At 38.4% G+C, this 16472-nt stretch overlaps 1 protein-coding gene across 1 annotated transcript; it reads right to left on the reverse strand.

Annotated features, from left to right (window-relative positions):
* Positions 1 to 5518: 5518 nt before the first annotated feature.
* LOC107101535 (growth/differentiation factor 10-like) lies at positions 5519 to 16124 on the reverse strand. Its single transcript, XM_015400484.1, has 3 exons — positions 15769 to 16124; positions 7694 to 8601; positions 5519 to 7417 (listed from the first exon to the last, which is right to left on the reverse strand). The coding sequence occupies exons 1-3, from the start codon at positions 15992 to 15994 to the stop codon at positions 7226 to 7228; spliced, it is 1326 nt and encodes a 441-aa protein (XP_015255970.1). The 5' UTR covers positions 15995 to 16124; the 3' UTR covers positions 5519 to 7225.
* Positions 16125 to 16472: the final 348 nt, after the last annotated feature.

Here is a 16472-nt window from a genome sequence, read left to right on the forward strand (position 1 = left end):
AACGCACTGGGCTACATAATCACCAACCAGACAACAGGCGCAGCAGACACATTATAAGCTCCCTACTGGGTCACTAACTGACAGTAAAACATGGTGAACTGCCAAAGGAAAATCTGCAAAACTCTACGAGGTTTGAAAATGACCATGATTAAGCTGAGAGGGATTCTTATCTTGTCTGCTTTTGTTTAATCCATCTTATTGTTGATATTTTTTGTATGTTTTGTGTCTTTTTCTGCAAGTGTATTATATGGGGCGATATCATTTACTTTACACATGGTAAATTCACTGAATGTGGTAATATTTAATGTCAGAGGTTTAGGTCATCCATTTCTACAAGAAACTCACCTTTCAAAAGAGAAACATAAAAAACTAAAGAGAGACTGGGTAGGACAGGTTTATTTTTCAAGCTACACAAGTAATAAAAGGGGAACAGCAATACTTATCCACAAAAACTTGCTATTTATAATCAAAGAAGAGCACTATGATCAGGATGGTAGATATATCCTAATCTGCCAACTATTATACTGTCAAGAAATTCTTTTGCACAACATTTATGCACCAAATGAAGACCGCCCTAAATTCATGTCAGCTATGATAACTCTGTTTACTCAACATCATAGAGACCTGGGAATAGTTGCTGGCCATTACATGGGGTTGACGTTAAGGATTTTTACCACTTGCCCTTTGGGCAAGTAACATTCACATTTAATTTGCCCAGAAACAATTTTTACTTGCCCAGTATAAAGTTTGATAAATATAGTTCCTAATATTCATTTTTGTATATATATATATATATATCAATGAAACATGTTTGTTTTTTAAATGTTTTTTGTAATTCAGTATTTTTTAAGTTTCCAGGTTCCTGGTGTGTATATGCATGCGTCAGATAATGAACTCAAGCCTACATTACCGTGTTAACATGCTTTTCAATCCTTCCTGCACATTCTTTTCAAACTAAACTTTGCTTTAAACTGTTGTGTGCTCGGAAAAATATAAATTGTAATGTTAAAATTCTAAAAAAAACTTGACAGGTTAAAAACTTACACCACTACTACTCACCAATTTAACATGTTTAGCCCTATAACATTTAAATGCACCGCTCCAATGTCTTAGAGAAAAAAATTTAATGAACATTTTTTAATGTATGACCTGCATCACTGTACAGAAGACTGCCATATGATAGAAATATTTACGCTGTGCGCAAACAATATTATTATTTTCCTAATCTCTGACTGATCATTTTTAATCTAGCGTGTATTATAGTATAGATTAAATTCATCATCCAGCTGCTGCTCTGCACAATTCTCTCCCCAAGAGCTAGCTGAAAATCACGCGGCTTTTTCAAATCATGCGAGAATGTGTATAAAACAACAAAAAAGGCCCCGGCAACGCTGAGGGTTGTTTTCAGCGAATGTCGGCCGATTTTAAAGTCATTTTGAGATAAATAAATTTGTTTTGCGATCATTGCACTTGCCCGGCGGGCAAATGCAATTAAATTTGTACTCTCCCGACAATAAAAACTACTTGCCCTGGGAGATCGGGTGATGGTTAACATCGAGCCCTGCTGTAACCCTATACGGCATATAGGTGTAATGTTTGTCTTAAGGGATCTAACCCACATGCAGAATACTCAGAGGCTGGGAAAAAGTTCACAATGTTTATTGAACAATCACAATTAAATGAATACTGATTCTGGGATAAATCGGGTCCGGGTCTGGTCACGACTGGTTTTTACTGCAGAGAAGGACAGATTGGTTGGCAGGCTTCCAGGTAATCTTGCGGGTTGAATGAGTGCAGGTCTATACCTGTTCAGAGGTTGAGCAGAGCGGCAGAAGGGGGGAACCAGGAGGGTCCAGAGGCTGTTGGCTGGCAGAGGGCTAGGCAGAGGCAGGGCTTGGCTTGTGATCTTACTGATCTGGGTCTGAGCTTCTCTCTCGGCTTCTTCTGAGAGCGGGCAGGCAGGTATCTGACAGATTTGGTTTTCCAGGGTTCTTCAGAGAACAGACAGATTGGTTTCAAACTGAGAAACTCTTCCAGGTTTCAGGTTTCAGGCTGGTTCTTCCTGAGAAGCAGAGAGGACAAAAACAGATTAGGTTCANAGTGCCTTGAGATGACATGCGTTGTGAATTGGCGCTATAGAAATAAACTGAACTGAATTAAGCCGATAGACTCTGTCATTAAGAGTGACGAGACGTCCACTAGGAAATTCAACCCATCTATGCGGTAAAGTGAAGACTTGATTGAATGTACGTGATAAGGCATCTACTTGAGTAAATAGTTACTCAGGTAAATATTTACCCAGCTGACAATTTCAGTAGATCACATTTAGCCTGGTGAAATGAAATTAGTTAACAGATTTATTGAGTCGGATTCAGGTATTCGGGTTCCAGTAACTCGAGATTTATTCATCTAATATATGGATAATGCGGGATTAAAAAGTGTTGCTGATTGATTGGGCAGGACAGTTTTATGCAGTTAGACAAATATATATATAAGCCTAGGCATCTATATTGAATTCTATGGTTGTGAGTTTAAGATCTCCTTATTGAGCAGTGATAGCTGATGGTAATGCTGTCACACAGTTTATCAATATTGCCTCTAAGTTATATTTGCATTATGTGCAGAATAGTTTTTATATTCAATGCCCACCCATGGACGCAATTATAATGTTTTGCAACTTTTATATATTTAAATTTACATTTTTTATTTAATCAGATAGTATTTGGATACAACTTCAATTTAAAATATGAGTTTATTAACATAAGTAATTTAGCTCCAAGTCAAATATATTTTGCTAAGCAACCTTTGACTATACTAGTGAAACTACTGTGTAAAGAAGAAGGAAAAACATGTTTGAAAACCATAAGCAATGAGATGATGCAATCATATCACAGTTTAGCACGGATTTTGTTTGAGAACAGAACTTTATATGGAAGAATTTGGGATGTGGTCAAACTAGCTGTTAACTAGTTTAGAACAATTTCAGACTAAATCACCAGGCAAATCTAAGAGGTTAATGAAATATTATTTGGCAAAATAATGTTGTTTTTTTTAAATATTTTTTATTTAAAAAAAATATATATATATATATAAAATAAATAAATAAAAAATAAATAAATAAAACAAAAAAAAAATAAAAAATTAAGAAAAAAAAAATATATATATATATATAAAAAAAAAATGTTTTCATTAAATAATTTACTGTGTAAGCTGGCAGCAAGGAGACATACCGATTCCCATTAAAAGACTGCAATCCAATGATCATATGAGAATAACATGAACATTAATTCTTGTGTTTAAACCCCTTGTAAATTAAAGCTTGTTTTATCTTTATAATCTACAGTTCAGACATGTTAGCATAGCGCACCATGCAGACCATCATTTTCGTTTTGTCTTTCCTTAACAGTTGTGCTCTCCATGAGTTCTGCCAGACCTGTACCTTTGCTAATGTCGATTAGGAAAGCTTGAGTTTTCTCTAGCATTTAGCAACTTAGCATGGCAGTCTCAGAGCCGGGGGATTCTTTGTTCCAACCAGGTACACATAAGGAAAGCTCTCCTCCTTCAGCCTTTCAAGCCTCTCCAGGTATCTGAAAGTTCTGGAAACTCAAAGAGAAATGTTGCAAAGAGTCTGTTTTGCAGCCTAGATGTCAACCATTGAGTCCGGTTAGCCTCCGGTCATTTTGCAATGTCTGGTCCCTGGACATGACGCCATGATAGTGTCTCTCTGATGTGAACCTCCATGATCCTCACGGAAACAAGGCAGAAAAATGTAGAGACAGCTGCTTTTTCCTCAAGGCAGTGTGGGGGCAAAGTTACACCTCTGTAGGAGTGTCTTGTGATATGTCTCGGACTGAGGGGGTTTGGAGAACCTTGAGTGTCCGAACAGCAGAAAAACCCTAATCCTTCTACTACCCCAATATAGGGTGCCCTGATGTCCGGCTTTAGGGCGGACAGTCTGGATTTTCATTGCACTGTGCGGCATCCGGCGCTGCATCCAGCCGGATGTGTATTTGTCCTCCTTTATGAGGCACTAGGCTTGTAGAGCAGGTTTTATTTATTTTCTGGGCTGCAGCACAATATCCAATCATCAAAAATGCATCACTATCTGATCTAACAGATGATTGGCTAAGAGTGGCGGCGTGTCAGATAAAGATCTGCTTGTCATTGGTTAAAAAAGTAAACAAGGATCAGAATTACTGATGCTAAGTATTAAAGTCAGCATCCTGTCAAAACCAGGACGTCTTTTAACCCAGAATAGACAAAAGAGCGTGAATTTATGACCAAAGGTAGATTCATTCCATAGTTTCTGCCACTTTGTTGATGCGATGTGTTGTGCGACGCAGTCGAGGAAAAGCTGCAATTGAACAGCGTGCGAGTATGGAGTAACATAAAAGTAATAAACGTGCAGCAGCGAACTCTTCAATGTTGGCTTTTACATTAAGTTTTGTCGCCCCTGGATGCTAAAATAACTTGTGCAGAGCTGCAAGGTGGACTATACTATAAAACATCACTAGTCCTACGTAAGTGTAGACTGTGAGGTGAAAGTGGATTTCAGTGATTGGCCCATAGCTAAAGGGATGACCATAAAGACAGGTCTGCTGCACACAGACACTTAAGATAAGTTCCCAAAAGACTGAGGCTCTTCAAAATAAAGCCATACTTTTAGAGCAGTTGAATGTGTTTTCTAAAATCTCCTTTGTTGTTTAAAAAAAATATTAGGCTATTTTATTATTTATGTTTCTTGTTAAAAATATTTTTTTAACGTTTAAGTCCACACATCTTAAGCTTTGTGGTATTCTGCACTTGAAAGATTCATCTCGGTGGTCACTTTTTAAACACCACAATGTATTAAATAAATACAAATGCAGGGAACCAATTATTTTTTACATTTCTTTAATATTTTGTTCTATTCAGCTACACAAGAATCCTCTTTAAACTACTAAGAATTGTACTATAAATGTGACTTTACCAGATTCTTATGTACACCTTAGTAATTTATTGATATGCGCACAATGTCCTCCTTTTTGGTGCTATAGAAATGGCCACCCTACCCCAATACTTTAGTTAAATATAAAGCCCGAATATTGGTTCCCAGTGTCCAAAATTATTATCATGGTGAATGGCACAAGATATATACCATTTTAGAAAGTCTCCTAGCAAAGCTCATGTCGCACCAATTCTATATGAAACAAAGACATGTTAAACTGCTGATAGACAGATAATCAGAACCCCTAGGAGGAAGGGTCATATTAAAATAATGTGCCTCATCTCATCCTCAGAGTTTCTGTCTTTTATTCATAGTGTCTTCTATTTGGTTCATGCTGAGCTTTTAAAAAAAGACTCCATGGGGCCTTTTCAATATTTGGCTGAGTTTGTCTCTTGTGTACTCATTTGTGAAAAGAGGCCGAGAACAAGTACAGCAATTATTGCAATTATGATAGGAAAATTAAAGCAAACAAAAACCAAGTAAGAAATTGTGTGAATTTAGAAATGTTTGGCAAAAACTTCACATTCACAGTGTGGTTTGACCATATGAGAATATGTTTAATAATATTAATTAATTAATAAATTAGATATTTCAACAGCCAGCATATTAGCCACACTCCAACTTATGTGTTCAGTTACAAAAATGTAAAAGTTGGCGAATGTTTTATCTGAAAGAGTTCAGGTAGATTTGTACTTCCAGGATGTCATAATATTTGGTTTCTTTGAACTTGATGTTTCTGAGTAAAAAACAAAAAGAAATTGTCGTCATGCATCAACTCATATGTGACAACAAAGATTTAAAGGTATTTTCCTAAAGTCTATTGTTAAAAAAATAACGAAACAAAAGACACCCACAGAAGGAGGCCACTTTGAGTTTTGGTTGTACATAAAAAAAGAATAAAGTGGTCTGAAAAGGGATAAGATCCAATATCAGTTAAAGCAGGGGGTTAGATAAGGACACTTTCTGAGTATTTATCTTCATAATTCTGATAGGCAAAAATAATGTACATTGGTTAGAAATGTTTTTTTTTACAGACATCTATTAAAGAAACACTGTTTAGATTTTTGTTTTTCTCAGATTTACAAACCAAAAACCAAGACCCTTTCTTAGTTCATAAAATGTTTTTTTTTTTCCTAAAACATTATTGGCTTTCATTACAGTTAGCAGTTTATATAATTCAGTATTTACCATTGAGTGAACATACAAGTCAATTTAAAAAAAACAATGCCATGCAATATGTTGAAGTATACACCACTGTAGTACTATTTAATTGCGCTTTAAAGGTTCATACTTTCTTGTAAATACGTACATTTATCTTTTTACCTATTGTTAAAATCCTTCATCCGTTTATTATTTTTACATATCACTAGGTGTATAATGTCTACAGGCTACAAGTGTAAAGAAAGTCTTTCATTTCACATTTCATTACCTTTCATAGAACGCACACCAGATGGCAGCGTTGGACTGTTTATCACCCAGTCATGCCGTGATGCAGAAGCCTGAAGCATACACTTTGATATGCTGGAGCACTCAATGGAAGACCAAATACATTATTTAGCAGTAAAACACAGGAACAAAGCTATTGGAACTAAGTTTTATCATGACAATGATTAACTTGACACAAAGTGAGCATTTCTGCAGTTTCCTTTTAGGGTGTTCTCCGTGGCGTTGCAGTTTGTCAGCTCAGCTAAAACAGGGATACACGAAAATGAACGATGAAAGCATAAAGAGAAAGCAGCTGACATCCATTTCATCCACAGATGTACACAAATGGATAATTGGGGAGTTGAGTTTCCTGGACAGAGTTGCTCCTTAAGAGTCTGAGGTGACCCTGAAAACGTAGGTCCCTTCGAGTCCAAGCACAAGTTTGCTCAAAGGCAGAATCACTTATGTGATTAGAAAATCAAGACTAAAGCTATTAAAAATTGAGGCAATCAAAAACGATGTGTAGATGTTTCTTAAGGTAAACTCCTCTGTATCTTCTTAATTGATTTAAGGAAATAATTAAATAATAGGTCATGAATATTAGCTTTAAAACCTGTTAATAAAGCAGCATAGTTTAAGGCAACATTCCCTCAGATCAGAAAACAAGAACAATTTGGATAAAAAAGCATTTCTCAGTTCCCCTTAACATCTCACATCATTCTTAACATTTCTCAAAATTTTCCCTTTGCCTCTATGGTATTGTCTTTCTCTGAGTCTTTTCATTCATGGCGCTTCTCATAGGCTTGGACGGTCCTACCGACAGCCGCACGTGTCCACAGACATTCCAGGGTAGACCTTTAGCACCAGGTTTCTGTCTGGGTCCAGAAAGAGGACACTAAGGGGACTCATCTTGTCAGGAACGCAACATGGTTCAGGGACTCCAGGGATGATTCCAACAGCTCGGACGATACTCTGGATAGTGGCATGATTGGATGGATGTGCCAACTAAAGGAAGGAAGTGTGGAGAAGCAACTGTTAGCACTGAACCTGAACAGCACAAAAACAAACAACAAAAATACTCTTTTTTGGTGAAGGTCAAGGAACTTTCCTCTTCCTTTGTTTAGTAGCAAGTGAACTATTACTCACAACTGGTATTGTGAGAAGTTCTTGCTTAATTGAACAATTCTATATATGATATGACTATCCCCACCCCACCACCCAATGGATCATCTGTAAAACATCCATCTAGGAAGACTTTAACTTAAAATACCCATGACTTACTTTAGGTATAGGGAATCCACATGTGCCAGCACAGTAATAGGCATCAAAAGACTTCGGTGCCAGCACCCATTCGCTCCACCCAATGTCTGCGAAGTCAACCCTGAGGTAGCGTCTGGAGCAAACCTTGGGTTCACTCCACTGTCTCCTTCTGGCCTTTTTCATTGTCCTCTCATCAAAGTTCAGAACCTGTGGCTTGTTCATATCCTCACTGCTCACCTGGCCATGCTTTCTCCCATTTTTGACTGTAGCTTTGGCTTTAGGTGGGAAATATGTGTTCTGCCACAGTTCATGGTTTTTAAAAGCACTGAAATGAACCTCTGGAATGTCATTGGTTTGGATCTGAAGGTGTAGCTCTCTCCGGATTCTGGATGCTGAGGTGGAGGCAGATATATCATCCCCAACAGGAAATGGTCCATACCTCTGAAGGGAAAGGGCAACGCTGTTTGGCTCGTCTATAGCTTGGTCATCGGCATACACCAAGATGTAAGGCAGGTTGGCTGGAGAGAGATGCTCATGGCTGAGAGCTCCTCTTTGATGCATGCCGGCTGCTTCAAACCCCACATCAGTCTCCACAGTGATAACCATCTCCTTTACCTCCCTGGCCCGTTTTACCACGGTTGTCACATCTCTGGTTTGCCAAGAGCCTTTTTTGAGAGATACAAGACTTATGTTCCCCAGTGGTGTTGCAAATGCAGAATCGTGGGGGGATCCATAGAAGAGAAGCTGCTGGGAGGGCTGGTGGGAATGCCAGAGTGCAGTGGATAGGTGTCGAGGCTTTCTGAAGCGCCATGGCCTTTGGTGGTGGCGGGGACGCCTGTTAAGGAAGTGAAAAGAGGCAGAAAGGATGATCTCGGAGTTCTGAATTGAGGACAAGTTGAACTGGAGCACCTCTCTGCCATGCAGAACTCCTGGAAGACAAGAAAATTACAAATAAGGGGGGCAAGAAAAACTGGTGATGCCATCACAAAAAACGGAAAGCTGTATTGAGTCAGAGTAAGAAAAAGGGACAGATTCAAGAAGCACTCTCCCATATGTTGTTTAGCACTGCATTTAAGCTGGCTGAACAAGCTATTAAACTTTTCTTTACTTCTGAAGAGATGCTTTAAAGTATATAGTGCTGTTATTTGACCTTTTTGTGTTCATACCCCAATATCTCACTCTTTTTGCATACAATGTTTTTATGACAAATTATGTTTTCCCACTGACATAGTATTGGGTCATTTCTGGTCAAGTTTTTTAGTAAATATAGTTTAGTTTACTTTCTGCATATAGAAAATTTTATATGCATATAAAACATCATGAGACCAGGATTATGAGACTGTACATGTGTACACTTGGGCAAAAAGCAGAAGCAATAAAGGTACACGGGTAAAATAAAAAGAAAAGTCCTAGATCAAGACTTAAAAATCACAAGATGTTTAATTCCAAGAAAAGAAAAACTAGTTCCTTTGGGAAAACAGTATCAGCACTGGTGCTCTAAAGCAGAAAGCTTTAAAGCTCAGGAAACATTCTGATGTCATTGCAAAGTTGAAAAATAACGTGGCATGTCCTTTTTTCCAGCGTTTTATTGTCATTAGACTGTCACAAGTACAGAGCAGTGAAATAAACTCTCTGGATTTAACCCATTCCTTGGGGAGCAGTGGGCTGCCAATGTGCGGCGCCCAGGGAGCAGTGTAGGAGTTAAGGGTCTTGCTCAGGGACCCAGAGTGGAGGCTGTGGGTCTTGAACCTCAGGATTCCAAGCGCAATGCTCTAACCACTAGGCTACCACTCCCAAAAGCTTGCATTAGCGTGAAGGGTCTTGCCTACGGACCCAAACTGGCAGCTCATACCCCCCAGTCGGGATACAAACCCAGAAATTCCTGTCTGCGGGAAGGGTGACTTACCACTTGCTGATCCTTGCTAATAGTGGTACTAGTGTTAGTAATGCTTTAAGCCAATCCTCCAGGCTTTCAGTTTTCCACGAGACGTGGGGCCATATGCACGACTGTTTATGTGAGCTCATTGTGCACGGTGCTGGAATTCTATTTAGACTGAAAAAAGGTATTTTGAAACACTTCCATGGTAGACACTTGAAGTAGCTTAATTATATGATCTTTACGCTGATGACTGGCTTAATTACTCATTTTAATCATCTGTCTAACTCTGCCCAGTTTCTTTCTGCCGTTCATCTGATCCTCCTGCCCCTACCTCTGTTTAACCAGCTTTCTAACCAGTCTTCAGGGCGAGATTATTCTCGAGCCAGTGGGCAGTGTCTACCTGCGTTACCTGACTGTTTCTGATTATCTGTTCTGCCTCTCAACCTCTGAGCATGCCTGTTCCTGTCTGATCCGTTTGCCTGACCTTTCTTTGGACTCCTGCTGGATTCTGCCCGCTTGCTGAACTTGCCTCCTGACACCGACCTGGATTTCACTTTGGAACATCTTCTGATCTCCTAGTTCTGAATGCTGAACACGTCCTCGACACCAGCTTTAGCTTCACTCTGAATTATCCTGCCTTTCTTCAGATCTGATCTCTTGCTAGTTCTCTGTCCTCTGGGACTACGGCGTTTGGGACTCTATGAGCGGCGCCCGCCACGTCTTGTTGGCAGCCGACTGGCTGGAATCAACCACGTTCTCCCGCCACGGACTGGACTATTAAACCAGGTTAGTGACTCAGATTCATAATCTTCCTGCACAGATTTACGTGGTCACTAACCTGTTTTATTTCTGCAGCGGTTCCGGCCTTGGATGCCCTAGCTGCTAGAACTGCAGATCTGTTGGTTATAAATAAACGCTTTTGAATTAGATGACTGTCTGTCTGCCTTGAATACTGGATCTGCTGTTTTGAGCCATGGAATATTTTATCATAATCAAGCAGATTATTATGTTACAGGGATATAACATGACTATTTACTTTTAAAAAAAGCCAATGTCCTGAAACTGATGGAGTACTGTAAAAGCCACCTATCTAAGTGGGGTCAACTTATTTATATTATTTTGAGGAGTTGCACAAATAAATATTGAATTTTTTAATGAAATATAATCAATTATGTCATATGGGACATTTATATTGCTTTTATTAGTGTGTGTTCAAATCAGAATACTGTTTATTTACTGTATTTCTGATTAAAGGTATTCTCACAGCCTCATGACAGCTGACATTGTTCTTTCTTTACTGCTTTTTTTTTACAATCTGAAACAAAAACAAACACTTGCAATCTGATTTCATGTTTAACTGTTATTTTGTCAAAGAGATGTGAAACGTAAAAGGAGGCCTTTCGTTGAACCTGTAATAAGTTTTTAACTTGTCTTTGTCGTTTCTTCTCTCGGGTTTGAGGTGAATGAATAAAAACAGGATCGGAAAAAAAAGCACTAACCACAACGTGTTTCTCAACACATCTGAGCAGAGCAGCATGGAAAAGATTAGGAGCTGCACGGTTAAGTGCTTGCCTTATGCATGACCAAAAAACCTCATCCCTGATAGCTATACTCTTGAAGTTCAGCCTCGTCTCCCGCACTTCCACCACAGCCTGAAAGACAAACATTGGACCGGTCCAGTAGGTCTCTTGCAGGCATATGGAAGTGCTTATTGGAGAAAAAGTTAGACCTGAGGCTTTTTTTGGTGTGCAGCCGGTGTCTGGCTGTGATAATAGTTACTTGTCTAACACCTAGGCTTCTACATCTACTTTGGAGGCAGTAGAGTTTGACTCCTTCAATCGCTCTAATATAGTAAATCACAACACTGTCGTAGGAGATTTAGCCAAAAGGAAGCTGGCTAATCCAGGGGCAATGATGATACAAACAGAACATTTTACTGAACATTTAAAGTCTGATTAGACCCTTTAGGCAGATACTTTGGTAATCTAAGGTGTCCTGTGTGAGTGAAGTATGCAAAAACTAAGCAACATGTGCTCAAGGCGGATATATATCCCATAAACCTCTTCATTTAAAAAGTGAAGTCGAAGACTAGTCTAAACATTTATAGCACAAATGATTACATATAAATACGGTATTTGTACTTTTACACAGTGGATGATGGTGCAACTAAAACCTTCAATGTGTTTTACTGATATCTTCTAGAAAAGAAAAAAACAAATGATACTGTTTCCCCTTAAATCAATGCTGTTTTTAAACAGAAATAAAGCTGCAATCTGGCCTTTTTCCCTCACCTACTTTACACACATAGAAACTGAAATTAGGTCAGATTGAAAAGAGACTTTCTTTTAACAGAAAATTTAAAATGTTAAAGCCTGTAGTCTAGAAGCAACTTTGACTATAGGCTATTCTAACACATACATCATCTAAGCCATTCATGGTTGAATGTTTACGTTCGTCCTGCTGAAAGGTAAACCTCCCGCCTAATTGTAAATCTTTTGCAGCCTCAAAAATATTTTCACCCAGATGCGCCCTTATTTAGAGGTGGGTCATAACTATGGAGTTCATTTTGTTCCATTATTGTTGCAAGCAAAGAGGATATTTTGTAAAGGGCAATAAGACAGGAAAAAATATAAATTAAAATTTGAGAAAAAAAACATTTTTAAGTTTTGGGAGTAAATTTCTCAGATTAATATTTAACAAATATATTTTTATATTAAATATATGTATTAGATTTTCTAATTGTATTTCGTAAAGGTTTTCCTCTTCAGATTGAGTGTCATTAATTGCGTTCTTTTTAAGTTGCATTTTATTCTCTTCCCTGTGGGGGCGGGCTTTTCAACTCTATTGGTCTACTGGACGTTAGCCACAGTACTGTATTGGTCAGGAGAGGGTGGCTCTGTTCGAATTCATGGGCTGCGTCTTCCAAGGACGCGGTCGACCTAGACTGGATCCTTCGAAGTCCGTGAAAATAAGAAGACCGGCTGTGAATTCAAACAGGTCTACCCTTCGGCGGGTTTTACTGCCGTAGGCTACGTTGCTTAGCAACCGTGAAAGTTGACACACAAAGCAGGAAAAGAATGAATACCGAAGTTCTCAAAACTGTTTTTTATTTATTTATTTTTTATTGTGAAGTGAACAAAGACTATACTCACAAAAATACAGATTGAAATAAAGGTTCCAACCACCGGGAGCAGGAACAAATAAAATCAAATGTAATTTTGCACATCTCTGATGATGCTGCTATTTTAAGATATCCATTATTGTAAAAATGTCCATAGCTGCATATTGGTTATTTATTCTCAAGGTGAATAGTTTTATGTTGTTAAAACACTTTATAGTATTATGTTATTCTCATACATTTTTCTAAGGTCCTCATTTGTGTGACCATTTTCAATAATCTTTCTGCTGCATTAAATTTGCCCATTGTGGGACAATAAAGAGATTTTCTATTCTATTCTATATTATTCTATTCTATTCTATAAAAGGGGTAGAAAGATATAAGTAAATCTAAACAATGTATTTATAAAACATATATCTGCAAAATCTCTAATATTCAACAACAAAAAGGGATTAGTTAAGCAAATTGTGTAAAACAGCAATAAAAAAAATAAAAATCCTATCAGATTTATAGTCCCCACCCTGCAGATATATTAGAATCTGTCCTTAAATTACAGCCATACTAATTTACACAGTAACAGATAAAAACCTTTAGATAAATCAAACATTGCCGCCACATATCTGACTCAACAACCATTAAAACAACTATTTTCATTCATCTCAGTCGGAACTATTCACAGAGTTGTATTATATTAAACTGAACTTCCAATTTTCACCACTGTTCGGCGCCAAGTAACCTTTACTCTGATCACGGAGCAGCCAGCTTGCTTGGTCTTGCAATGAATCCTGGGAAAACCAAGGATACTGAGGATACATCGGACCCGTCCTTCAAATATGGAGTTAAAAGGAGGACGCATTTTAAGGTCGCACAACGAGGACTCTTGGAATCCGACCAGACCTCCGCGCTGCGCTATGATGAATCGTACTACGAATCTGGCCTTCTGAGGACGCAGCCCATGAATTCGAACAGAGCCAGTGTTTCGATTAGACTTAGTCAGGGGTGCCGTATGGGGGGGGTCAGAAGATTCTAAGAGCCCTTGACTGGGGGGGACCCAAAAGAAGTAGAAAAGGTTTGTCCTGCTATATTTTTCAAATATAAAAAGAAAATCCAGCAGTGAAATAAATTATCTTTGTAATCTCCCTCATTTTTCAGCAGTAAACGGTGAAATAAAGCATGTATATATTGAATATATGAATAGATTTTTATACCATCAAAATATATTATACCATAAATACATTACATTATATATCATATTATACTATGCCCTTTTACCATTAAAATACAAATATTGATCATTCTCCTGAGCAGCCTGAAGCAGCCACACCGCAAATACATGTTTTGTTATTACACATATACAAGAATGAAAAATGAGTTGTCAGGGCCAGCATAAAAATAACCTGCCCTTGAATATGGTTATAGCGAAACCTAATCGTTATATTTAACTTTTTCACATTATGGTCATTTTCCTTTGTAGAAATTTTACAACAATGTAAATGATACTCTTTAGTGCATCTTTACAGGAGTTTTAGAGCTTGCATACTTTTTTTTTTTTGGGTGGGGTGGGGGGGCAATATCAATGATTATGTCTTTCATGGGGGCCCAATTTCCTGGCGGCGCCCCTGGACTTAATGCCAAAAAAATAGAAAAAAATAAATAAATAGAAAAAAAAAAGCTGTACCAATTTGAGAAAAGAATGAGGGTTACTTTGAACAACTTGTTTTGATTAATAAGTTCATTTCTGGATTGCTTTTTCTGTCATTTCAGTTTAACAAACATGCACTTTGCTTGAAACAATAATGGAGTAAAATTCCCTCCGTATTGTGAAGTATTGCTCCTTCTGTTAGAATAAAATGTCTGGTTACTCCGTTCACCACCAGCTGTTCATCAGCTATTTAAATATCAGGTAAAACTACAGTAAACAGCAGCTGTTGTCGGTGGAAGTTCTTTATCCTTTCCTCACATGTATCCATTACCTACTGTAAACATTTGTAATTGACCGACTTTGTTATTTTTTAAACATGTTTTCTAATTGCATTTCTTCTCTTTTCTTTTTCACTTTAAAATATTAGAATTTGCGAAAATGCAAAAACAAAATCAGTTAAGGTCCTTTTCTTAAGCTAACAATTTGCACACGGTTTGGTTGAGTTAGTTTACCCAAGGTTTATTATTAATTATTTTATTTCCACAGATGTGAAACAGCAAGAAAATGAAGCATATCAACTCAAACACCATGAGGAGTCTTGCTGGATCGATGATTTCCACCCTGGCACCAGAACTACTCCGCCATCCAAACTACAACCTCAAAGTTTCTACAGTCATCCAAATACTTTCCCCATCAGGATCAAGAGAAAACATAATTATGATGGTTTACAGTTAAATTTTGGAAACTAATTTTGAACATTGCACTGTTCTCTTGTGGTTCAGCAGAACAGCTACTTTCAGGCTCATGTGTATATTGAGATACCCAAAATATTTTGACATAGTTTTTTTTTTTTGTTGTTGTTTTGTTTTTTTGTTTTTGTTTCTTTACATATTTTGTGGTTGTATTAAAAAAGGAATGATTTACCCACACTTATCTAGTTACAGTGCTACCTAATATATAAAGTACTAATGGTTTTCCTACAGCAAAGATATTTGTGTGATTTGGTGCCTTTTCCTGCACACAATATTTGTTCAGTCTTAGTGGTAACTAATAGTGAACCTCCAAAATCAGTAGAACTTCCCTGGTTTGTTCTGGTTTGTCTGCTTGTTATGTTTTTTGGTTAGTTTCAGTGGTTGATGGACTCACTATGGGATGTTTAATATTATTTGCATAATTCTGTCTTATATTTCTTGACATTGTTTTTCATAATTGTTCTCTAATGTTAACCTCTGGAAGCTTGTTTATAAACTAAATGGTAATAAATTGGCTCCAGACTGAATCACTTTGCTACAACTTCATAATGCTATTTAATTTTTTGTTGTATAGAATCTCAATAAAATACGTTTGTAGCTGGACAGGAAAGGTGAAAATGTGTGAAAATGTCTCGGCTTCTAATGCAGATCAATAAATACTTGAATCGTTTTTCCAGAAGTGAATCCTGGTGAGCAGACACTCACTCGGGACGGCTTTGAAGCTCCTCACGGTGTTTCCATCCCTGCGGCTCTGCGGCTCCTTGCTGTACCTCTCATACACCTTGAACATGTTGATGGAGACCATGTCCTGGTTCTCCTGCGCAAAGACGCGCTGATCCACGGGCGGCGGCGCTCCATCCTGACCTTCCGACCCGGGCTGCGTCCCGCCGGGTTGGAGGGTCAGAAGCAAAAGGAGAAGCCGGATCGCCATGAGAGATGACCTGAAACACAAGAGCCGCTGTGGTTTCAGCCTGACTTCCAGTCGGATTCCGGATGATAAAATCCTCCACAGTCTGAGGTCCACGGCTGTCTGTGCTGGAGGAGCGCGGCCCCTGGTTAGACCCAGCTCAGCCCGGCCCAGACGCACGCGGCTGGATGACAGAAGGTGACGCCCCCTGAGCGCAAAGCCAACAGGAGCCCGGCAGCCAATTAGGTGAGCTGCAGCTCAACAGTATCACAGGATGCAAAGTCCACAGCTCCCGTCACAACAGTCAGAGGAGAATAACAGAGAATACATGTTTGATTATTGGATCCCTGCTGCACCATTCAGCCCCAATGAAGCTCCGCCGCATCCATGGAGAACAGAAGAGTCCAAACTTACGGAGCTTTGAAGGGAACGCCAGACTCCATCTACCCCCCGTCCCCACCCCCCACAAACATTTTTCATATATATATATATATATATATAT

Source organism: Cyprinodon variegatus, unplaced genomic scaffold (assembly GCF_000732505.1).
Source record: "Cyprinodon variegatus isolate N-32 unplaced genomic scaffold, C_variegatus-1.0 Scaffold1110, whole genome shotgun sequence".
In the NCBI taxonomy this organism is placed as follows: Eukaryota; Metazoa; Chordata; class Actinopteri; order Cyprinodontiformes; family Cyprinodontidae; genus Cyprinodon; species Cyprinodon variegatus.